Here is a 24,930-nt window from a genome sequence, read left to right as displayed (position 1 = left end):
ATGGCTAACCCAGGAGATACAGAACTGGTAACTGATACCCCGAAGCCAGTTAAGGAAATTCCTGTGGTACAAGACCATGGCAGCTTTAAACACGACACCGGCGATATTTATGAAGGCTTCTTTGAGGCTAAGAAAAAGGATAAAAGCGTAAAAATGCACGGTATTGTATTTGCAAGCGCGTATTTTAGATAAGAAAACATTATTTAATTTTCTGACAAAATTCGTCTCAATAACAAACATTAAAAAAATACTTTATCGTGTGATATTTTATTGTGACAATGATTATGTCGAGTTTAAAAAAAAATATTTTTAATTTGTCTGAAATTTGATTCGTCAAGTTGTCGTTAACGGTTTCATTGTCCATTACGTTTTAATATCCGTCGTATTTCGACGAGTTTGTAATGTGATATTTGTGTGATATTTAATAACTTCAATCAATAGACGCTTTGAAATTAAAAAAAATATATATTTGTGAAAGAAAATCGAACGGAACTTAAGATAAAAAAATAAATAAAGAGAAAACAAACAAACCTTATATTATTATTATATTAAAATAGTTAACCAGGTGAACTTCATACTGCCATATTTTTTTTTCATAAATATATTGTTTTTTTTTTTAAATTTCTTTCATACAAACTTTATTCTGAATTTGTGGAATCGGGTCGATCGTTACGCTATATTAGAACCAGGACGAAAAATACATAGATTAGTTTTTTTTCTATCGCAATAAGTAAAAAAGAAAAATAAACGAACAGTGTAGAATGAATCGATTGTTTACAAATGCGATGTTAATTTTAAAAGTCCGCTGCCTCTAAATGCGAAGTGCGCTCAAGCAGTACGAAACGTTTTTGTCTTTTATCACAGTTTAATGGAGTGCACGGCCATCCAGATATGTTCCCGTCACGCCCTGATTACTCAAAATTATCTTTACTTCCTATCAGACTGTACTCGACTTTTAAAATTGAGCAATAGCGAAAGCCCGTTGTATATAATGTTTTTGAAGTTTTGGAATCTACCTAGGTATAAACTAATAAATAGTTTTTGACTTTACATACTTACCTCAGATATTTGATGATAATTTAATACTTATTTAGTTTGTTAATATCCGTAAAACACATTTGAACATAATTATAGTAGATAACAAAATAATGTCTTAAATTTGTTTTTGAATTTGTATGTTTTAAACTATAGGCATTTGTTATTGGTACATATAAACTTCTTACAGTTTATAGAAGCATATATTAGTTATATTAGAATAAAATCTTTCTACAAGTTATTTTTTATATTTTAAGGCCCCGGCACTTACACCACAGCAGAAGGCGACACTTATTTCGGGGAATGGGATGCAGACCGTTTAGGAGTCAATGAAGATGTTTGCATTAAATTTACTGATGGTTCAAAATATGTGGGAAAAATTAAAGACTGGTCGTACAGCGGTCGAGGAAAATACTTTTATCCAGATGATAGTGTCTTAGAATGTGATTTTAGCGAAAACACACCTGTTGGAAATTTGACTCTAACCGATCCAAATAATCATAAATGGTTAGGCAGAGCAGAACAAGGTTACGGCTGGTTTGAACCTGTGAATCATTTCTATGAATATTTGGAGAAAACAAAAGAAAGTAAAGTAAAGAAGCGCAGAACTACGGACGTGGGCGTACGTTCTACTTTGTCGAATATTAAATCTGTCGATTAGGATTAAATATTTTGAAACATTGCATTAATTTTAAATTAGTTAATGAAATTTCGTTAGTCAAGAATTTATGTTATTTTCATTTAAATGATATATTAAAATATGTTTTTAATCTTTCATTGAAATATTGTTACTTACGACCGCATCTATCCGCATGCATCCGGAAATTTACATTCAAACACAATAACACAAACCAATCTAAATATTAGGAATAAAAATAACAATTCTGACCTAACTGTACTATTACGGCTAAATTAGGCTTATATATATTTCACTGCTTGGTGCATCTTTGTAGAAAAATGGTTGAACGTTTAAATAACGAAGTAAGTACTTTTTATGTAGTATTTTAATTTTTTTTGTAGTTAGTTAATATTTTGCTTGTAATATTCATAGATGTATTTTATAAGAATAAGATGAACAGAATCTTCCAAAAGAAGATATAGGTACCTATTATACTTTATATTTTTTAATTGTTACTTATATTATAAAAGAGTTACGTTTTATTTAAAAAATGAAATTTATTGATGTTTTGTGAAAAAGACAACATTAGTAACTTCATATTAAAACTATAATTATTACTTACTTCTTTTATTTGTTTATTTGATTTTACATGTTATTGTGTTTATCCAAATGTATTATGTCTGAAAAGCCATTTTATGTATTCTATGACGTACTAGTACTATTAACACATATCTATTTTAATTGTTTAGCGATTATTATTTGTTGGCATTTTATTATTTATAATACACACTTTAAAATATATATATAATTATATATGTTACGCTCAAAGATCGAAAACGCTCATTGAGCGAAAAAATAGCTCACAACGCGATGTGGTCACAGTAAAACATCCACATAGCGAAATTCGTGTTATGGCTCTAATGAAAACGCGCACGACGCGTTGTGGCAATCAAAGAAAGACCAAATAACGAAATTCGTGTCGTGGCTTACATGCTATTCGATCTCAACGCGTTGTGGCAATGAAGAAAAGCCATGACGCGTTCTGAGCATTCATTGTGTCTGTGTTGGCCCGTCTTCGGCCTGTGTATTTCAAAGCCAGCAGTTGGATGGTTATCCCGCCATCGGTCGGTTTCTTAAGTTCCAAGGTGGTTGTGAAACCTTGTTATCCCTTAGTCGCCTCTTACGACACCCACGGGAAGAGAGGGGTGGCTAAATTCTTTAGTGCCGTAGCCACACAGCAGAAATAAATTATCAATGAGCAATCTGAGGTCGGGAAGTATAGTAGGGAGGGTTTAAGGGTAAAAACGGTGTATCTCGATTTACGGCTAAACTACAAGTCCTGTGGAAAAAAATAAAATGGCAAAGTTGTAGGTAATAAAAAGGTCTACTACTTTTGTATTAAACTTTTTTCACATAACCTCAAAATTCATGCGAAAAATTAAAAAAAAGACAAGATTTTGTTTTTTTTATTTTTATCTTTTACAAAATTCTTTTTTTTTATATATGTATAATATGTGGCGAAAACTTACCTTTTTATGTTTCAAATACACTGTAATTTTTTCGACTTAAAATATTTATTTCTTCACGTTATTTTGACCTCAATATCGAAAAAGCACCCTCATTTTTAATCGAAAATTCTCACCTCAAAAAGTTAGTGGGCTTATTGTTCATTGAAATCTCTATTTTCAGATGGCGTAAAAAAATATACACCTATAGTACCACCTTACCGTACCAGTCTAATTAATCGTACTTACAGTTAAAAATACTTAAACCAACGCATTTTTATTTCAATACATATCAGACAAGTGACAAGTTGTCTGACCTTAGCGTGTCTGCGGTCGAAAAAATCTTCATCACGTCTGTTTGTTTGCTTCGGTGCTCATAAACTCATTTCATTGTGTACTTTCTATCAGGAATGCGACTACGCTGCTTAATATTTAATTTATTAGCTTTTTTTAAAATGGTGTTAAGGTGACAGAACTTGAATGCTTTATTCCAGCCATTTCTTCTCTTTCTTTAAAGCTCTTGTTTTGTAAAATCTCACGCAAAGTGACAAATATTCAGGTTATTAAGTAATTTTCTCTAAAACAATATTTTTTGATTTCACTGAATTTTAAAACTCAAGTTTAAACGAATAGTTTTTTATTCTAAAAAATAAATCAGCAATACTAATCTAAACAAGGTATTTGGAGGCTACGAAACTTCGTAGGAACTCCTAGATATAGTATTAATGAAATACGAAAATTATATAATACGTAATGTATTAAGATAAATTAAAGTGTTTCACGGTTATCTACCTCGGTACATTTAATATTAAATTTTGTACAATTGTGTTAAAGTTATCTAATAAAACAAAGTAGCGCTATATAAAGTATGATAACATAACGGTACACGAATTCAACCGCGTATACGTATGCTTAACACACCTCAAACGTAACAGGAAACGTCATACCAAAATGCATATTGAAATGGACCCAAGTATTGAGTAGCTTCCGTGAACAGGATAGTCAAATTAACACATTATACATTTAGTAAACAAAGGAATCACTGTAGTTGTGAAATGGCCTGTTGTGACCGTGATAAGTACAGTTACTTAACCAGTTAAAGACACAAATTTGTGACATTTTAACGTCAAAAACCAAATGTCAAGTGTGTTTCGATGTATATCAGTCCGACTCGTTTTATGCCTACTCGTTAGGTACTTCCCCATAATCATGATTACATAAAAATTGGCTTTGTATAAAGGAAGATATGCTGTTAGTTTTCATTTGGAACAATTGGACTTAGATGGACTTGCATTTACTAACCTAATAAAAATTTACGCAGCTTAATTTATCAATGATTTCTAGAAGACTACAATTAATTTATAAAATGAAATTTATTTTAGAAACACCGTCACGCTACCAAAATTAAGATAGTTTTTCAACATACTCTAACCAACGAGTTCTAAATAATAATTAATTCCTTAAGTTGGTTTTATCTCTTGAGTGCGCTACTCACAAGAGTCACAAGTAATAGATTCATGAGATACAAATATTATTTTCTTTGAATATAAAATATAAGTAAATGAAATGGTATTCTATTTATACAGTATGCATATAACTATTCAGATATTGTCTCTAACATTTTATTTTAATTATTATTCGTATGATACATAGCGCGTGTATTATTTTCTAATATTTACGCGAATTACGAACGACGTGTTGGCGCAACGGTCACAGCATTGGTTTGTGGCTGTTGCGCTGGCGGTTCGATCCCCGCACATAACAAACATTTGTGTTGACCATACAGATGTTTGCCATGGTGTGGGAGATTGTGCAGTCCTTGTGGATCTCCCCACCGTGCCTCGTAGAGCACGTTAAACTGTCGGTCCCGGTTGTTATTATTTACACCTGATAGCGATCGTTACTCGTAGTACGGAATATATTCGCCAACACGCATTGACCAGCGCGGTAGATTAAGCTCTGATCTTTCTCCAATATGGGGAAAGAGGCCTATTCCCAGCAGCTGAAGCTGAAGCGAGCGACGCGAACTCACTATAATGAAATAACTTTTTCGGATTTTACCGCGGTTTATTAGATTTTTTTACATGCCCGACGTTTCGGATACTTTACAGCAACCGTGGTAACGGGAGATGTTTCAAAATCTGTCGGGTATTAAATACCCAGCCACACCAGCACCGGGTTAATGATGCAATTTTCATCTATAATAGGAGTTACCTACGAATCGCCCACGAATAAAAAGGAATGACTGTCGTTTGGCCTCGGATGTACGCCCACTGTACAGAATTTTGGCTCTATTAAAAATACCTTTTGAGTAAGGTCACACTAAGATCTCATCTTTATTTTTCGTGTTTAGTATTTTTTTAAATAAAGACTCATCATTAAGTTTAAGCTGGGTATAATTTATTTGTACTCTTTATTGTACACCAAAACAATTTACATATCAACAGAAAAAGAGAAGTACAAGAGACGGCATTATCGCTAAAGCATATGTAAATTATCACGCTATATAATTAACTGGCGGTTTTTAATTGTTTCAAAAACTTCTGGAATATTTTTTCTTAAAGATTTCTTATAACAGAGCAGTAATATTTATAAAATTAAAACTTTTTCAAATCGTAGCAAACTTATAGGTATTAACCGATATTAAAATTCCATAACAAAATTGTATAAATTAACTAGCTGACCCCGCAAACGTTGTTTTGCCATATATGTGATTAACTCTCTTGATCCCCCTCCCCCCTTATAACTTAGGGATATGAAAAAATAGAAGTTGGCCGATTCTCAGACCTACCCGATATGCTCACAAAATTTCATGAGAATCGGTCAAGCCGTTTCGGAGGAGTTTAACTACAAACATCGCGACACGAGAATTTTATATATTAGAATAATTTTTCCTTTACAATAAAACGATATATCGCTACAGACAGTAAAATATAACAACGTTTTTTTCTATATTATATACAGACACAAAAGAAATTATAAATACGACTACAATGAATATTAAATTTAAATTTCGAGAGTAGCTATTAACTAACGTTGAAACATGTAGAGTTACGAAAACGAGGTTATGAACCTTATGTGAGTATCAAATTCTCTATCTCTAGTATTATGCAAGAACAAAAAATAATGCAACACTTAATTTATAAACATCTTACCATACTTCCTCTCTGATAACACTGAAAAACTGTGTTATCAGGCAACTGCAATTAATTCACGCGGCTCTACGTAAAATCATCATACCCTGAACACACTTAAGTTCATTTAATAACAAAGAAGAATAGCTTAGTTGCTATTACGTTGACGATTAAGTACGAAGTGAAGTATAATGATTTTAGGTTAAGTGGTAAATGAAAGTGATACAATGTTTTCTATCGTGAATTTTCATCGACGTAGTGGTTCCTGAGCGGCAACAAGTCGGTACGGCATGGCGCGTAGATTAGATGTGCGGCAGATGTCGACCGAAGGAGTCGTCGGTGCGAGCGCCGAGAGCGCTTCGCCCGCGCCTCCCCTTATCCTTATCACCTTATCAGTCCTTATCAGTTACTCATCGCGAAACCGATCGCGTTTCGGTTTAATATAACTGCAAATACCAGTGATTAGTTCGAAACCGATCATGATCGACAGATTTTTTGTGATCGCATTGTTTAACTTGTGCAGTTTCTTTACTGTCGGATATGTAAGCGGTCAAGGTGAGCGTTAGTTTTCCATATGCTAGACATTGTTTTTCTTTTTAAGATTTCCGTTTTTATAATACACCAGTATCTACATGTAACGGAATGAGTAATAACCATATATTAATCATACCTAGCGTATACTACTCACGGTGCTGGTATTGTATTCAGATTATAAAATAAATTGTAATTGGTTTATTTTGTTAAATACATAGTTTTATTTATCATTAAATAATAAATCTACGAATGGACTATTAATAAAACATAACAAAACAAAAAAGCGCTCTTTTACCATTTACAATTTAAAACGTCGTAACTTGGAGCTTATATTTAAAATTTGTATCTTCTGTTCGTTTGCAAAATTAAATCGTGTAGGCACTGTATTTGATATAAATCAGTTTGATTCTTTAAATTCTTACAGGTAGAATTAGCTGAATACAAAAATCGTTATATTAATAATTAAAAATATAAAATTTCGAGTCTAAATAACGTACAATTTTATTTATAGAACCAAACACGTGTCATAATATCTTGAAGACTTAACTAACTAAATTTAAAATTGAAATATAACACGTGTTAAATTATCAAACATAAATAAATTAAAAAGCTAATGCAGTAACATCAATCGTTATAATTAAGCGAAGTTAGTTCTTATCAGTCCATAAAGACGCATCTCGTTTCAAAAGGAAAGATTTATTTCTGGCAACATAAAATAAATGTATTCTAAAATAGCCCATACAGATGTCGGAACCCACCTGTTAAAGTATTAGCTCTCTGAAATAGAAAATTTACTAAAGTGTGACAGTTCTATTTACACAACAAGTTTAGGACAAACGGATTAATGTTGGAAAATAATCCTGTCTGCTTAAGTCTAATTTTATACAAAGTCCTAAATACAAATATGGACTGAATTTATGTACTCAAGAATATCCTGTAACGTAAAAGTCATAGAGTATAAATTCTAATGCAGCTTGTTGCTTGATTTCGGTTATCATACGACTAAATTTATTTGATTTGCAAATTCTCATGATCTATATTTTTTCAAACATTTAGTTTACCTTATCATGAATTTATTTCTGTGTCTATCGAGAGAACCATCACTTAAATGCATTACACATTACTACTATATTTATTTACAACTTGTTTATATATCTAAACTAGCTGTGACCGCGACTTCATCCGCGTGGAATTAAAAAAAAATATTGTTCAGTTCGCAGAGGTACAAAATAAATAAATTTATAAAATAAAATTATCTCAAATCACTCCTTATTACATCAGCTATCTGCTAGTGAAAGTCCCGTAAAAATCGGTCCAGCCGTTTCAGAGATTAGCGGAAACAAACAGACAGACAGATATGATCCATATGCATTTAGTAAACATTGGTTATTTTAATGTTACAAACAGACACATCAATTTTATTTATTTGTATAGATTAGATATTCACTTTGACAAGCTTTAAAATAAAAATCATATATTATAGTTAATAACCGGAAAAACATTAAAATCAAACTTATTTAAGATCAAACTGGCGCTTAAGATGAAATATGAAAACGTTATATTTTTACAACTAGGAACAGGATGTGATGTAAATGAATTTCCGCACTATGAAAACAATGTTATTGTTGCAATAGTGAATTAGTATTAGGCGTATGTAAGATGATTTCAATTCTTTATCTTTTATGCATGACTATGATTCTTAGAAAATCATGTACACAAAAATTATAAAAGTTCACTGCGTATTAGCGTGTGGTTATAGTTTGTTTACACCTGAAAACTTGATTTAAAACAGATGCGAAATACCTTTCTCGGCCGAATCGCATGCGCTTATCCGAAACATTATTATTGATAAAATTGAACTAAATGATATTTAAACAAAAAAACCATTATTTTTATATACATATTTATGTAAGAAACTTGTAGACTAAAAAGAAAAATTTAGTTGACTGTCATAAACGTATAATAGTATTATAGCAATGTTGATTTTCGATTTTTATTTACAATATTTGCGATACAAAATAAGCCATGTTTATATTAAACTAGAAGTCTTTCACGGTTTCACTCGTGTATACATCTATATATTTACAATAAATATATACTGCAATCATTCTATAGTACTACTTACTAGCTATAGTATGATTAACGTAAAAAGTTACATAAAGAACGTGTGTTTTTTTCTATAACATTAATATAGATATGCATTTGATGACAGTATGCCTCGTATAACATAAACCTCAATTATAGCGTCTACTCTATACTTAATCCAAATAGATGAGAGGGAACGATGGAAGGTTGAAAAGAAAGTGTTAATGAAACATAATGTAAGCGTGGGCGGTTAATAATTACTGTTGTGATGATGTGATCGATACTAACATTAATTATACTATCAGTTCCGAGCCACGTGTGTGTTTTATTTGTACCGGCGATCTGTGTAAAACTAGTTTTAACGCATATACGCCCATTTTAGATTAAACTCAAAACAAACAATTTAATAGAATTTAAAACTACAATAAATTTAGAAGTTATTTGAAATAAGTATAAATGCCGAAGTGAAGTGAATTTTCTTAATTTTGTAAACAAGAATTTCGGTATGTTTTCTGTTCTTATACGATGTTAACGAAACTCAATACAGTTATAATTATTAAATACTAGCGACCCGCCCCGGCTTCGCACGGTTGTACAAACTATCAGTGTGCCTCTATTATATTATGCATGTATTGTACATATAAACCTTTCTCTGGAATCACTCTACTTACTAACGAAAATCGCATCGATCTAAGCATACAGAGAAAAGGATGCAAACGAGAGAGTCGCACTAACCATTTTAATGTCTAAATTTAGACATGATTCCATAGACAAGAATAACTTAAATATTAATATGATAGTCCCAACTTCCGTATCCAAATCTTCAGCCAACTCCGCGTGTCGTATATTTATTATGTTTTTGTTGTAGTGGTTTATATAACTATAGTACCTAATGAAGCAAATGTGCCAATACTCCAATGAATTAACAATATCACAAACATCATAAGCTTATATTTTCATAAGCATCACATCAGATTATATGCTTAATTTATTTAGTGCTTCATTATTTTGCTACTATTTGATCAAGTTTTATTCTATTGTTACATTAACAAGATAACTTTGCATGTCGCGTTTGCTTTAATACGGTTGTACATTAAGAAATGTAGTCTTTGATAAAATTCATATTGTAATATTTCATAAATGTAACAACTGCTAGCAAACCTCAATAAATAAATAAACAAATAAATCAAATCTTCAAATTTGGAGTCAAAGTTAGAAGGTTAACTGGAGAAAGACACTTCCTAATGATTAAATGTCGCTCTACAGCTGTATTGATGTTAAAGCTTGACCTGGACCAAGATGCTCTATTAATGATAATTGTGTAAATATCAAGTACCTACGTAAGTGACACGGCTACATTTAATCCTTCAATAAGTGTACTTTGGAAGCTATCAACAATTGGCCAATGTGCAAAAGTACAGTCCCGTCTATATCGTAAAAATAGCGACGTCCTGGTGTTTCGAATGGGTGAAAAACATACCTGTGATCCACTAGTTGCATTAGCATTGCTATCCAATTAATTTACTATCCTACTCCTCATAATTTAGGAAAATTTAATCTTAAGAGAATGTCACAATTCAAATACTTCAAATTTGTTATGACTGACATGAAGGATGAAACTTATCCTTCATACTTAAAGAACAAAAGAAAGAGTTATTGTATTTGTATTTAATGTTTTGGCTAACAAATTAACAATAAACATTCATTAAATCGGAGGAATGTGTTTGAGTATCAGTTATAAACGGAGATGCAACAAATTATACGTTACAATGCATTCGGAGAGAATTTAGCATTACGTAAGTAAGGACTTTGATGATAAATTTAATAAGCTACTTTGTTTTTATTAATTTAATTTAAGTTTAACCTTTTTAAGTAACATACATTGTTATTATTGACACTAAAATATTGATCCAATACTTTATACCTATAAGATACAAGTCTAATAAATGTATACCAATAAATATTTAATAGATTCTATTTATGTACTATTCTTTATCAATGGCGTTGTTGCAGGTAACTGTGACATATTCAGGCCACGCTGTACCAATCTATGTCACTCTTAACAATAGTAATTATATCCACTATTGTAGTCATTGATAAGTGTTCAATTAAGATCACGTAGGCTTACCCTAATATCTTAACTCTACAAAGCAAACCTCAAATTACTTTTTAATGAGAAACGATTTTTTTTATATTTTTTTCAAAAACGTTGATATATCGTTACATTTTTAAAATAAAAAAAAAGTATATTTAAAGAAATTTAATAAGGGATAAAATAATCTATATAAAAAAAATTTACAACTTTAACGCAACAGTTCTCATGGTTGACAACATTCCGTTACAGAATTTCTTTTCTTGGACAAGATACACGCATCTATAAATGTTTATACAATTGAGCAATTTCGGCAACTTTCTCTCTTGATTAATAGCTTATTGTTCCTACCGGCTATTCATTTACAAGCATTATCATCTTACATTCTTATGGCTTCATAAATATCTTATTATTATCATCTGTTTAAGCATTTTATTAGTTAGTTTTTATATCCAGTAACAACTGAGGCACTACGGCTTAGTACTTATGTTTCTCGTGCTTATACCATAACTTTTTTTAATTGTGACAAATTACCAACAAACATTATGGTCAATTAATATTTTTTATGAAAATGGTTTTGTAGGTTAATCGTAAAGAATAACTCTAAACAGACTTTATAAGCATTTGACTTCTCACGCATTTTATGACGATTTTGATAGTTCAAAGCGCTACGCTAGTTTCGTCATGAAAGATTAAAGCCACCCCTTCTGTTCCCGTGGGTGTCGTAAGAGGCGACTAAGGGATAACACAGTTCCATTACTACCTTGGAACTTGAAAAGCCGACCGATGGTGGGATAGCCATCCAACTGCTGGCTTTGAAATACACAGGCCGAAGATGGGCAGCAGCGTCTTCGGTGCGACAAAGCCAGCCCTGCGGTCACCAACCCGCCTGCCCAGCGTGCTGACTATGGCCAAAACACATGAGTTCACGCCATTTTTGGCTTGAACTTGTGGAAGCCTATGTCCAGTAGTGGACTTCGAAAGGCTGATGTGATGTGATGATACATATGTATGTAAGCAAGTTGTTTCTTGAATTTATTATTGTCAAGTGGAAAAATTGTTGAGGACATATACAAAAAGAGGAAACTGTAAACAGTATATTAGTCTGTTACTATGCAGTTATACGCATATATATATATATATCGAAGCCTTTTTAATTTTTCTGGGAGTGATTAAAATAAATTGAAATAAATGCGTTTTTGTCTTCGTATTTGTTACAATAAATTTCTATTACTTCGACTGATTCTGGCGTATTATTCAATCACCCGCCGGTTTTCTATCGATAGAACAAAATTATTATTTCATTGAGACTCCCAAAGAGCTTATATAGGATGATTATTTAATGGTGTGCTGCTGACAACGAGTTAATTGTCGATGACAATTTTATTTATTTTTAAAAATTTTTAAAAATTTATTATTAAAAAGATAATCGAGGTGATTGGGGTTCCTGCTCAATCGAAACTTGAGTGAGCTTAGTCAGGCAAAGTAATGACTGTTTATATTGATTCACTAATTTTGATAAAAATATAAGTACCTACAAATAAAATTTTATTATTAACGACTACTAATCATAACAGTAATAGGTAGGTTTAGGCATGTAATTTAAAATACAATTTGTACTTTATTCTATAATATAAACATCCTAATTAGATTATATAAACTTCTTTATTTTCCCTTATTTTTTTCTACCATAAATAAACATTTTTTACATGTTTTTGACAAGTTCTAAGGTAAAGAACTTTCCCGCATGTATTTTTTATTTCGTTTCGCTATACATGTATTAATATTTTACTTTTTAACAGCTCAAGAACAGCTATTAAACAAGTTGGCATGCATTCAAAACGTAGAGTGTGGACCATGTCTCTCCGCCGCCAGCCACTGTCGCTGGTGCGCGGACCCCTACTACAGTCCAACTGCTCCGCGATGCAATGACGATTCAAGGTAAGATTCTTAAATACCTCTTATAAGTCTATATTATTATTTATATGTAGTATTTAATAAGTAATCTCTGTTATAATAGATTAAAAACACTTCGCACGGTTGATTGTTGTTTGGATGCTTATCTCGAGATCTTGTAAATCAGATTTTAAAATTCTTTTGTCTAAATGTGAAACGAGACTTGCTATAAGACATAACGTATAGATGCTTAGTATTTAATTTAAACGTAGGTAAAACCGTGCAGGTCGTCATATAGGTAGGCATTGTAAAACAGTAACGAAAAGTTAATAAAATCAAATAAGTTTTATTAATAACTAGCTGACCCCGCAAACGTTGTTTTGCAATATATGTTATTAACCCCATTAATCCCCCCCCCATAACTTAGGGTTATGAAAAATAGATGTTGGTTGATTCTAAGACCTAACCGATATGCACACAACATTTCATAAAAATTAGTCCAGCCGTTTCGGAGGAGTATTATAACTAACATTGTGACACGAGAATTTTATATATAGGTAGGTATATGATTTATTTAACCCGCGATTTCATTCACAAAAAAAACAAATTTATATATCTTTATTAAGACAGCCATGTATACAATTATTGTGCTGTGTGGCTACGGCACTGTGCTGTGTGGCTACGGCACTAAAGAATTTAGCCACCCCCTCTCTTCCCGTGGGTGTCGTAAGAGGCGATTAAGGGATAACAAGGTTCCACAACCACCTTGGAACTTAAGAAGCCGACCGATGGCGGGATAACCATCCAACTGCTGGCTTTGAAATACACAGGCCGAAGACGGGCAGCAGCGTCTTCGGTGCGACAAAGCCAGTACTGCGGTCACCAACCCGCCTGCCCAGCGTTGTGACTATGGGCAAAACACATGAGTTCACGTTATTTTTGGCGTAAACTTGTGGAGGCCTATGTCCAGCAGTGGACTGTATAGGCTGTAATGATGATGTATACAATTAAATCAGACCCGAACGTATAATAAAAAAAAAAATAAACTATAATTTTTCTCTAAGGTAATAAATGCACTCTAAAACAATGGATGATTACGAATGCTTGTAATGTACCTATTATTTGACCGAATCACTGCACTGTAACGTTTTGGGGTCATCGGGAATAGGTACCTATGAGTATTTCACACACGATATATCTGACTTAGCTTAACAATCAAGACATCCCGTTTGATTGATTGTGAGGCGAACATGACTCGGAGATTGTATACTTTTCAATTTGCCCAGCTTTTTTTTCAATCGTTCGTCAAGTGTGTTAATATTATCATTGATCGACAATCAACATCGCTTTTGAAACTTTTAATACCTTATTCGAGATATGTGTGACTTGTTGATAATAATGCTGCGATCATATGCTTTTATTTAGTAACTCAATGACGTAGGATTTTGATTTTTTTTTTTTGAAAACCAACAGCTTTACAATTCGTATAAATACAAAATTTAAAACAATATGAACAATAATAAGGCTAATAATAGGTTTTCCTATCTATACATCTTAGTACTGTTACAAAAACTTAATTTTTAAAATATCAAATCACAATAAAGCTTTCAAATAGCTTTGAATAATTGCTAACTTGACAGAATCGTTAGTTAAGGCCAGTATTCTTAGTAACAGTTGATAAAATGTCAACAAGTGAAAAGTACAGTTTAACAGAATAAACTAATTTTAATACAAAATATGAATTTTCATTTAAAAATCTATTGATGTTATTAGTATTAGTCATTGTGTCCTAACCGAACAACAAGTTAAGATACTAAAACATTGTCGAACATGTACAAGTTTTACATTGTGTGTATAAGTTAAATCATTAATTTTTACTTTTATTTTTATTAAAATTATTAACAGTCTGGTAGCCACGGGATGCGGTCAGGGTATGATTCAACGTCCTATCAAACCAGTATGGGAAGTGGCCGAAAATCGCTCGCTCCAAGATATGTTGCTCGACAGTCATGAAGCAGTTGTGCAAATACAGCCGCAAAAAATAAAGCTTTCGTTGAAACCCCGTACGTATTTCATTATCACACTTTCATTCGTCTCACCTAATTTTAAGGCATCTTTACAATTAAAGGCAACTCTGGTCATCTTTTAAATTCCAAAATTCCATATACGGAAAGAGCGAAAACATTACCTATGTTTTTTTTTTAATTTGACAAATCAACAAACTTACAAACTTATACAAAGGGGTATGACGTAATGGATGACATCATATGTTTGTAACGATTAAATTATATTTCAGGCGAAACAAGAAAAATAAAATTTTCATTCAGACCTGCCAAAAATTACCCTTTAGATTTGTATTACTTAATGGATCTCACATGGTCAATGAAGGACGACAAAGAAACCTTGGTGTCCCTAAGAGATGACCTGCCAGCTTTATTGAAGAATTTAACAGATAATTTTAGGTATTTAATAAAAAGTTATGAATATATGCACATATTATATTAAAAATTATTAGGTACGTAATCATTTGTATTTATTTAGAAGTAAATTGACGTGAGTTAAGGAAACTGCGCTATTAATTACTACTTCAGTCTTTTAGATATCTAGATAGATTGATTTGTATTATTATTTATTTAAATAAAGTCGTTATTTTGGAGAAGATTGTTGAATACTACCTAATCCATAAAATATCTAGGTACTCTAAAAATGGCATGCTAAATTTTTTCTTCATGTGGCAAGAAATGGCAATTTTATTGTGTAACATTTTAGAATAGGATTTGGTGCCTTTGCCGAGAAACCAGTGATGCCATTTATAAGTGTCGACCCACGAAGACGTGCGAATCCTTGTACCGTGGAGGAGGTGGCGTGTGAGGCAACCTACAGCTATAAACATCATTTAACGCTAACAAATCAGGTAAAGTGGAAGAGAATATATTGCGAAACATAGAAATAACATCCATGTTCAAAATGGCACTGTAGTGTTTGATGCTCAGAACATATACACACAGTAACTCTATCAATTTTTTAGGTTTTTACTTAACGGCTTGAAGCCGAAATAAAGCTACGTAAACGTGTATATATATATATATATATATACGTGTATATATATATATATATATATACGTGTATATATATATATATATATATATATATATATATATATATACATACATATATACACGTTTACGTTTTCGAGGCGTAGGTACTTACATTGTAAGCATTTAACATGAATATAAAAATGTACAAATAAATAGATATTATATATACAAATAAATATGCAGGATAATATCGAGTTATTATGTTACTTATATTTCAACAATTGTAAATTGTATTCGTAGGTAAACGAATTTATTGAAAAGGTTAACAAGAGTTCAGTGACAGCAAACTTAGACAACGCTGAAGCGCAATTAGATGCTCTCGTGCAAGCAATAACATGTGATAAGGAAGTCGGTTGGTCTCCCCACAGCCGAAAAATAATTATCTTGCTCTCAGATGGACTCTTCCACACAGCGGGTGACGGAAGACTAGGTAAAGTAAAATAAATATTTAAATTGATCACTGAAACACAAACATAAGAAAAGACCACGATAATCTTGATACTTTAGGTATACTAATGTTTATTGAGATAAGCAAGCACTGTTGTTTGCCATTAGCGGAAGCTGAACTTACAAAGGTTACCGCAGTTGTAATAGGTTTAACTGGTTTTTACTAGTGCGTCAAATAATGTGCTGAAATATATTCAAAAAAACACAATGTTAATGTTTATACTTTATATGTTGTAAAAGCGACGCCTGAAAATGTAGGTAATTTTGCGGGCTCTATTGTTTATACAGTACCTGGTTTACTTAAAGGTTATTGGTTTATGTTAAAACAAGAATTAAAAAGAACTAATGTAGAACAAAAATAAAACCAATCACATTTAATGGGTTAAAATTCCTCTGATCAAAACATTTAATATGTTCCAAAATATTTACATGATTATAAAATGTTTTATTTCTTTGACTTTAATTTAGGTGGTGCTTCCTTAAAAAGCGATGAACAATGCCATCTAGATAAAAATGGTTATTATTCCGAAGCCGCTGTGTACGATTATCCGTCGATAGCACAAGTATACCGACTGCTAGATAAATACAAGGTAAATAGAACAATATTTGTAGATACAGATTATGTCGTATGTGTTACGCAAATCTGTTTTCCGTTGATATTAGGAATATAACGTATTGAAACAATGTTTGCTCGTGTAATTGAATCGTTGCAAAGCGAAAATACTTAGTTTTGTCATACTAATATTTTTATATTTTTTGTGATATCTGCATTATACGATAATTACTTTTAAAATGTTGCTTTAATTTTTCATCGGACATTCTAAATATGTAAATGTAATGTTAGAGTAGTTGTAACGACTATAAAGTTAAAACTATTAATTGAATATTGTTAAAAACGTTAGTTTTTAAATAGGATTTCCTAATTCTACAATTTAAAATAACAAAAAATAAAACTAAATTTTTAAGGTAATTTGTAACAATGTTTTTGCAGGTGAATGTAATTTTCGCGGTTACAGAAAATGTGAAGGACCATTACGACAGCCTTCACGAGCTGTTGATTGACTTCACCTACGTAGCTAAATTGGAGAGCGACAGTTCGAACATTCTCAAGCTAGTCAAGATGGGTTATGAAGATATCGTGAGCGTCGTTAATTTTGAGGATGACTCCAGTTCCGGCCCTATAAAGGTTAAATATTTCACCGACTGCGGAGTGAAAGGGGGGTCACTGATAGAAGCGAAGCGGTGTACCGGCGTTGAATATGGCATGACGCTTAATTACGAGGCCCATGTCAGTTTGGAATCTTGTCCGGAATACAAAATGGTAATGGATTTTTTACTTGAGTGAATTCTTACGACGTTTTGAAGGATAGTTTGAATGTGAACTATTCTGTATAACTATTAAATTATTTATTTATTTCAAATATAGTGCATAACTTAACATAATATGTTAATATCATAAGGGAATCTTATACTTGTTTTAGTACAATAGTAATATAAAACATCTGTATAAATAAATAAAATTGGAGTGTTACCAACCAAGTGTACCAAAATAACTTTTTTAACTATTTTTATCTGTCTGTCTGTCTGTCTGTTGTACCGGCTTATCTCTAAAACGGCTGGGCCGATTTTGACGAGAATTTCACTGGCAGACAACTGGTAATAAGGAATAACTTAGGATACTTTAATTTTAGAAATTTATTTATTTTATAACTCTACGAACTGAACAATAACTTTTTTGTTAAATTCCACTCGGACGAAGTCGCTGGCACAGCTAGTAAGAAAAAAATGACATGAATGACAACTATACCTTTATACGATGCACGTTATAATAATTGATATAAAGTGCGTAATTTAATAAAATTGAAACAGTTATATCTAGCGTGTCAAATTAATATGCAACCCGCAATCAGATTAGTTACAGCGCCAGTAATTATAAACTTATTTGAAATTCATATATGTAGTAATTATAAAACGTTTCAGCACCAATTATTTTATATCCAATGAAAGATTAATGACCGGGTAATTTAAAATAATAAATATTAATGAGGATAGCACAGCGTAGCGGTCTCAGCTACTAGTTGTTATGGTAGCGATCACGGGTTGGATTCCTACTCACGACAGATCTTCCTATAGGCCTGTATTGATCATTGTCGTGATCGTTTGTTTGTGTTGTGCTTAAGTCATGAAATTTCTTTTTATTATTAAAATACTCTACTACTCTGAACTCTATACTCTTTAGAATTAAGAAGAAATAAAGAAAGAAAGAAAAATATTTACGACACCATAAACATTGCATTCTCAATGACTAAATATTAATACAAAAAAATAACAATAATAAAATAAAACACGATGAATACAGTTTATAAAAAAAAAAAAAAAATAACAAAACTTTTAAGTTTAAAAATTAAGCATTATATTGTTGATCTTAATATTTTTTTCAGATGCATCAAACGATAAAAATATCTGAGAGTCAACTGGGCCAGGACACTCTCACCTTAGATATAGATATCCAGTGTGGATGTATGTGTGAGAGCGACAAGCAGAAGGACATGGTTCTTACCTGTCCGAGGAACTCTCATCTTGTTTGCGGTGTTTGTCAATGTAATAAAGGATGGTAAGAAGTTACTATATTGCACATAATCTATATAAATAAAAATTTATCGCCCAATTTATATATATACAAGCTTCATTTCCGAACAAATGCACCAAATTGTAGGTATACCTAATTCTTTTTTTTGTGTTTGTTTCTATCTGGACAAGATTTGTATAAAAGAAAATTTAAAAAAAGTCTATACATTCTAGCTTGTTTAAAATTTATACGTTTGATTTTATGCATACAATTTTAAATTAAAATTAAATATTTTTTTTTGGATTTATTTATTAAATTAATTCTTGAGTAGATTGGTAAATCATTAAAAATTAAACACTTAAAGAAATGTCGTAAAAGAAACAAAATTAACTTATAAATAATAAGTTACGAATTATGTCGCACACCCCAAGGTGGTTGAAGTATCTGCTCTTGTCAAAACCATAATATAAATTTATACATGTGAGAAACTAGAACAAGGTCATGTCATGTCGTGCGTTTTAATGAAATATTTTTATAAAAGAAAATATAGAATCATATTCTCTTAAATACAAGTATACAACACAACACTTGTACATATAATTTTTATTCAACTTCATAAAAAAGAGGATATTCTCAATGAGACTGTATTTTTTTGTGTACCGCATAACTTTTTGCTGGGTGTACTGATTTTGACGATTGTTTTTAGGGTTCCCTACCTCAAAAGGAAAAAACGGAACCCTTATCGGATCACTTTGTTGTCCGTCTGTAGTCTACCTTGCTCGCGCATTATTATAAATAAATAAACAGTGATATTTAAACATTGTGTAATTAAAATGGTTTCTAGGTCTGGTCCATTATGCGACTGCTCCATAGAAGACGAGAACAAGTCTGCTGAACTGCAGGCTCAGTGTCGCGAACCGAACGCGACGCGCTCCCTCGTCTGCTCCGGAGCAGGAGACTGTATGTGCGGCCAGTGCGAGTGCGACCGCGGGTACAGCGGGCGGTACTGCCAGTGTAAGGAGTGTGTGATTAGTAGGTGAGTATCAGATGAGAAGTTACTCGTTTATGAATTTAAATAGGCTCGCGTGCTCCGGAGTAGGAGACTGTATGTGCAGCCAGTGCGAGTGCGACCGCGGTATAGCGGGTCAGGTACTATCGGTGCAGGAGTGTGAGATTAGCAGTAGACCAGGGCTTAAGCCTTTGAAAATGGTAAAAAGTGAAAAAAATTATAGTAGGATGAAACCCATTGGAAAAGGAAGAGAATACAACGAAAATGAAAGGAAAAATACATAACGGTAATAAATAACGTAGACGTTTGTATAAAAGAAAAAAAATATGTCAGTACTAAGTTCGCCGGGTCAACTAGTAGCTAAAAATTATTAGGTACCTTCTTAAAGTATATTACTGTCTTTAAAAGTAACCATTGTTATTTATCAGGAACTGATGCCTTTAAAAATATTTAACGGACATTTCTAATGGCCATTTCAAAACTATGAAACAAACATAAGTTAACATAGTTTTTGCTTAAGCAACGACTACTATATTTTGAAGTTCTGTATAAAATTTTCAAACGTTCGAAAAATGTTTGTATATGTCATACTATTTTACCATTTGTTGTTTGTGAGTCGACACAAGATTTTATCCTGTGGGGGGCGAAGCGATTATTTACAAGTATGTATTTCAATTTTCAACCGCTCTGGATTAGTGGTGCAAGTAGTCGCCTAAACACCGACGGTTAGCGGGTTCGATTCCCGCCCGGGATGGATATTTATTTATGTGCAAATATTTCTTCCTGGTTTGGATGTCTGTCCTTGTGGGTCTCTCCACCATGCCTCGGAGAGCACTTTAAACTGTCGGTACCGGTTGTTATCATAAAAGCCTGATAGCGATCGTTACTCATAGCAGGGAACATATCCGCCACCAGCGTGGTGGGTTAAGCTCCAATCTTTATCCTAAATGGAGAAAGAGGCCTATGCCCAGCAGTGGGATGTTATAAACTGAATGCATTATGCATTGAATACATTAATTTACCGAGTTTAACTGGCCATTGATAATGTATTTTAGAGAGAACGGTCTCGAATGCGGCGGGATAGAACACGGCGTGTGCGTGTGCGGTACGTGCGCATGCGCAGACGGCTGGGGCGGGGCCGCGTGCGACTGCTCCGCCAGCACGGACGCCTGCGTCGCGCCCGCCTCCAGCGACGTGTGCTCCGGACACGGGGAGTGTGTTTGCGGTGAGTGGTAGCTTCACTTCTAACCCGAATTAATAATCTAATTTGTAAAATGACGATTTGAAGGTGCTTTGGAAGGCTATTTGAATAAAGTTATATTTGATTTTGATTCTGTGGCATTTTTTTGCATGCTCTTGTTCTAATATAATATTGATAATATATATAATTGTTGGTATAAAGAGGAAGTTAATGCCATTTTGGAAAAATTGGAATAAAAATATAGCTAAAACAATTTGACCACAAAAATGTACTGTAATTTAAAAAAGTGTACCTGTACAAAAAAACTCGATATTTGGGTACCACACGAGCACACAGAAAGAAACCAAGTGAATCGTATACTTATTTTTTTTAATACAAATATGACGGCAAACGAAGCGTATAGTCGTCACCGCAACACTGAAAGCATATTCTAGTGTTACAGGCGTCTGTGAAAAAATGTTTTTTGTTCATTTCGTGTAAACCAGAACTAAACAATATTAACAAATCTACACTTAAATTATATGTGACAGGAGTCGTCTTTGTTTGAATAAATTTATCAATAATTATTCTATAGAATACACTGTACCGATCCAATTTTTTCAATATTCCGTTAGAAAGCCTGTTAATCGAGGTAGTTTATCGTGAAACATCACGCGATGATGCAAAGAAGTGGATCATCTATCTATCTATACAAATAAAAATTAATGTTGCTAAGCGCATAACTCTAGAATGGCTCGACCTATTCGACTGATTTATTTTTTCGTATGTTCCTTAAGACCCACGGAAGGTTTTAATACAAAAAATACTATTAACTATTGACAGAACGAAGTCTGTCCGAGCAGCTAGTTAAAAATAAAAACGAATGAAACGCGGGTTTCATAATGTTGCTTAGATTTTTATGAAGTCCGCAATAGGAAATATCTTGTTCAGTCTAGTGTAGCCTGACTGGGGAAATACTGCAAAAATTACTGAAGATTACCTTCAAATATTGCTCTAAAGTACTATTAAGGGTCCTGCTGTTCCTATAGTGGTTATTAAATTAGTTAGATCCATGTTGATAGTGGAAGTAAAGTCAACAATACACTCGATTAGCAACCGTCTATAATCTATGGTAACCGCTTACAATCACAATCAGGCGAAATCTACCTTTTTGTCACCTTAGTAGGACATAAAAAAAAGTTTTATATGAAATTGTTTTCTTATTTTCAGGTCAATGCCAGTGTTCCACTGCCAACGAAGATGGACTTGTATATTCTGGACTGTTTTGTGAAACATGTGCAACTTGTGAAAACCCTCTCTGTGCTAATGCAGAGCCTTGTGTGTTGTGCCATTTGAATAGCAGTTGCACTGATCTTTGTGCAATTGGAACCGTCAATTATACTGTTAGTGAGAGGCTCAATGAAGGTTTGTGTTCTGAATTACCTAAATATACTATTATTTTTTTCTAAAGCATGCCTATAAGCTATTTTCGAGGGGCGTTACAAATCGTCTCGCCACAAAGCTCAACGAATTCCAATCACCGGAGCAGGCTGGGTTCCGAAATGCCTACAGCACCGTAGACCAAATCCATACTGTTCGGCAAATCATACAAAAAACTGAAGAGTATAATCAGCCGCTGTGTAAGGTATTTGTACATGACTAGAAAGCCGTTGACTCTGTCGAGACCTGGACTGTCCTAGACCCTCTGCAGAGATGTCATATCGACTGGCGAGAAAAGATCTCTTAAAAAGATGTACTAACACGCTACTATCTCATTTGCTATTACATAATAAACATTTAATTGTCTTTAACTATGTCTTATATCAACTTAAGTACCAATATAACTATCGAAATCTGAGTACTATAGCTATATACTGCTACAATAGTTTATAAATTGTGGTGATATTAAGTATAAAGCGTGGTTAAATGAATGAAATGAAAAATCTTTTACAAAGAGGGTAATTTAATGTGGTTGCGGTGACAGAATTATAATAACGGACAATTTTCAAATTACGTCTAAATGACTCGTAAAATTATATTACAGTAACGCGTGCTTGTGTAATTTACTATATACCATAAACCTTACAGCTAATGTATATATATGCTATGAGTGTAAATTGGAAGTAAAAAAGGTGTCATTATTTATGGAGCTAATGTGTGTGTCCTTAGTGTCTTTTCATTCAGTCATTCCATTCATTTGGATAAATGGGTTTCCACTAAAACATTTTAAATAGCATCAAATGTTTCGATACACACACACACACACACACACACACACACACATGCTTCCTATTCTTTGTTTCTTTTTTTATGGTCAATCTCTGAAACAATGCGACCTATTTTCACACAGGTTACACTATGTATTTATTTTTCTTCGTTCTCTGGAGTTACTTAAGATATTTTTATTAAAAATATTAGAATTCCGCAGAAGTAATTATTTTATTTTTGGCTATAGAAAATAACTATCTTATACTTATTTTAACGACAAATATAATAAGGCGTTTTTACATAAGTCGTAATTACTTTAACACAAAAACAAAAAAAAAAAACAGCTACGCTTTAAGAACATATTTCAAATAATAACGATACAATTTTATGTTTCTAGAAACCTCAAACAGCGATGACACGTCATGCATATTACGACGTCAGGAAGAAGGCCTCGAGTGCGAGTACAGGTACACGTACAAGGCTGCTATTAAATCCATGATAGCGATGGAGATCATAATCAGGAGCAAGGAATGCTCACAACCAACAAGCGCTAAGATCATGACGACATCGCTCATAATAATGGCGTGCGTTGTAGCTGCTGGTATTATATTTATATTCTTTATTAAATGTGCACAAGTTGTATCCGATAGACGCGCATACGCCAAGTTTTTGCAGGAAGCGCAAGAGAGCAGAAAGAATACAAGAATGCAAGAACTGAATCCTCTGTACAAATCTCCCATCTCAGAATTCCAATTACCGGAGTCATATCCGAGAGATCGACACGATTTATAATTTAATGTGATCTTCTATAGCTACTATATACATATTGTACGGTTTATATTATTTATGTTGTAAATAATTTCATTCAAACCTTATCTATTAAAGAAGAAAGTTTTTTAGAGTATTGTAGACATGAACGTGATAGTTTTAATTACGTTTTATAAGAATTTTACTGTGGCGTCGTGTACTTATACGTAATTATGAAATTTGAAAGTACAGTTTTATATAAAGTTTTATGTATCGTGCTATTCTTATTATTAAAATACCTAGTATAGTAAGGGCCTGTTTCCCCAGTTTCGGCTAAAGCTGATGTACGATGGTATCCAACGGATAAAAGTTTATGTTATATTTTTCTTTTCCCCGTCACATGTCTTTTCACCATTGCCCATCGAATTTCAATTTGTTAATAGAATTCTATTCGCAAATATGAATTTAAAAATTTTAGTTCAATAATTGAGGTGAAACAGGATAGTCTATTTTACCTCTTGCTGTTAAAGTCTATTAGTAACTTATGTGCAGGATAAATTGTATCCACATTCGGCGCTAAATAAATGCATAATACATAACATATTAATATGTTAGCGATTACCGGCAACCCACATTGTTGCACGGCTGGGTACGTTCACATAGCGCACGCGAGTGACATATTGTGTTCGTAAAATCACACGAGATAATTTGTGAATGGCTGTAGATAATATGGGTTATTTTATTTTTATAATAAAAAAATAAAAAATAAATT

The 24,930-nt window shown here is 32.6% G+C and overlaps 2 protein-coding genes across 2 annotated transcripts; both read left to right on the top strand.

Moving 5' to 3' along the window:
• LOC123660159 (phosphatidylinositol 4-phosphate 5-kinase 2-like) lies at positions 1-1,696 on the top strand. The gene is made up of 2 exons (XM_045595262.1): positions 1-160; positions 1,293-1,696. Exons 1-2 carry the CDS (start codon positions 1-3, stop codon positions 1,694-1,696), a joined length of 564 nt encoding a protein of 187 aa, XP_045451218.1.
• Positions 1,697-6,603: 4,907 nt separating this feature from the next.
• LOC123660463 (integrin beta-nu-like) lies at positions 6,604-24,203 on the top strand. The gene is made up of 13 exons (XM_045595538.1): positions 6,604-6,848; positions 12,807-12,945; positions 14,806-14,963; positions 15,197-15,362; positions 15,670-15,814; positions 16,239-16,428; positions 16,914-17,035; positions 17,437-17,766; positions 18,887-19,059; positions 19,859-20,050; positions 21,079-21,248; positions 22,434-22,628; positions 23,809-24,203. Exons 1-13 carry the CDS (start codon positions 6,773-6,775, stop codon positions 24,201-24,203), a joined length of 2,451 nt encoding a protein of 816 aa, XP_045451494.1. The 5' UTR covers positions 6,604-6,772.
• The last annotated feature ends 727 nt before the right edge of the window (positions 24,204-24,930 follow it).

The sequence above is a fragment of the Melitaea cinxia genome, chromosome 15, assembly GCF_905220565.1.
Source record: "Melitaea cinxia chromosome 15, ilMelCinx1.1, whole genome shotgun sequence".
In the NCBI taxonomy this organism is placed as follows: Eukaryota; Metazoa; Arthropoda; class Insecta; order Lepidoptera; family Nymphalidae; genus Melitaea; species Melitaea cinxia.
This window is presented reverse-complemented; position numbering and strand designations above follow the sequence as displayed.

Excerpts from the sequence above, each read along its gene's own strand:
- LOC123660463 (XM_045595538.1), top strand. The coding sequence starts at position 6,773 with ATGATCGACAGATTTTTTGTGATCGCATTGTTTAACTTGTGCAGTTTC. Across the intron at positions 15,363-15,669 it reads AATTTAACAGATAATTTTAG|AATAGGATTTGGTGCCTTTG; the intron begins GTATTTAATAAA and ends GTAACATTTTAG. Across the intron at positions 17,767-18,886 it reads CTTGTCCGGAATACAAAATG|ATGCATCAAACGATAAAAAT; the intron begins GTAATGGATTTT and ends TATTTTTTTCAG.
- LOC123660159 (XM_045595262.1), top strand. The coding sequence starts at position 1 with ATGGCTAACCCAGGAGATACAGAACTGGTAACTGATACCCCGAAGCCA. Across the intron at positions 161-1,292 it reads TAAAAGCGTAAAAATGCACG|GCCCCGGCACTTACACCACA; the intron begins GTATTGTATTTG and ends TTATATTTTAAG.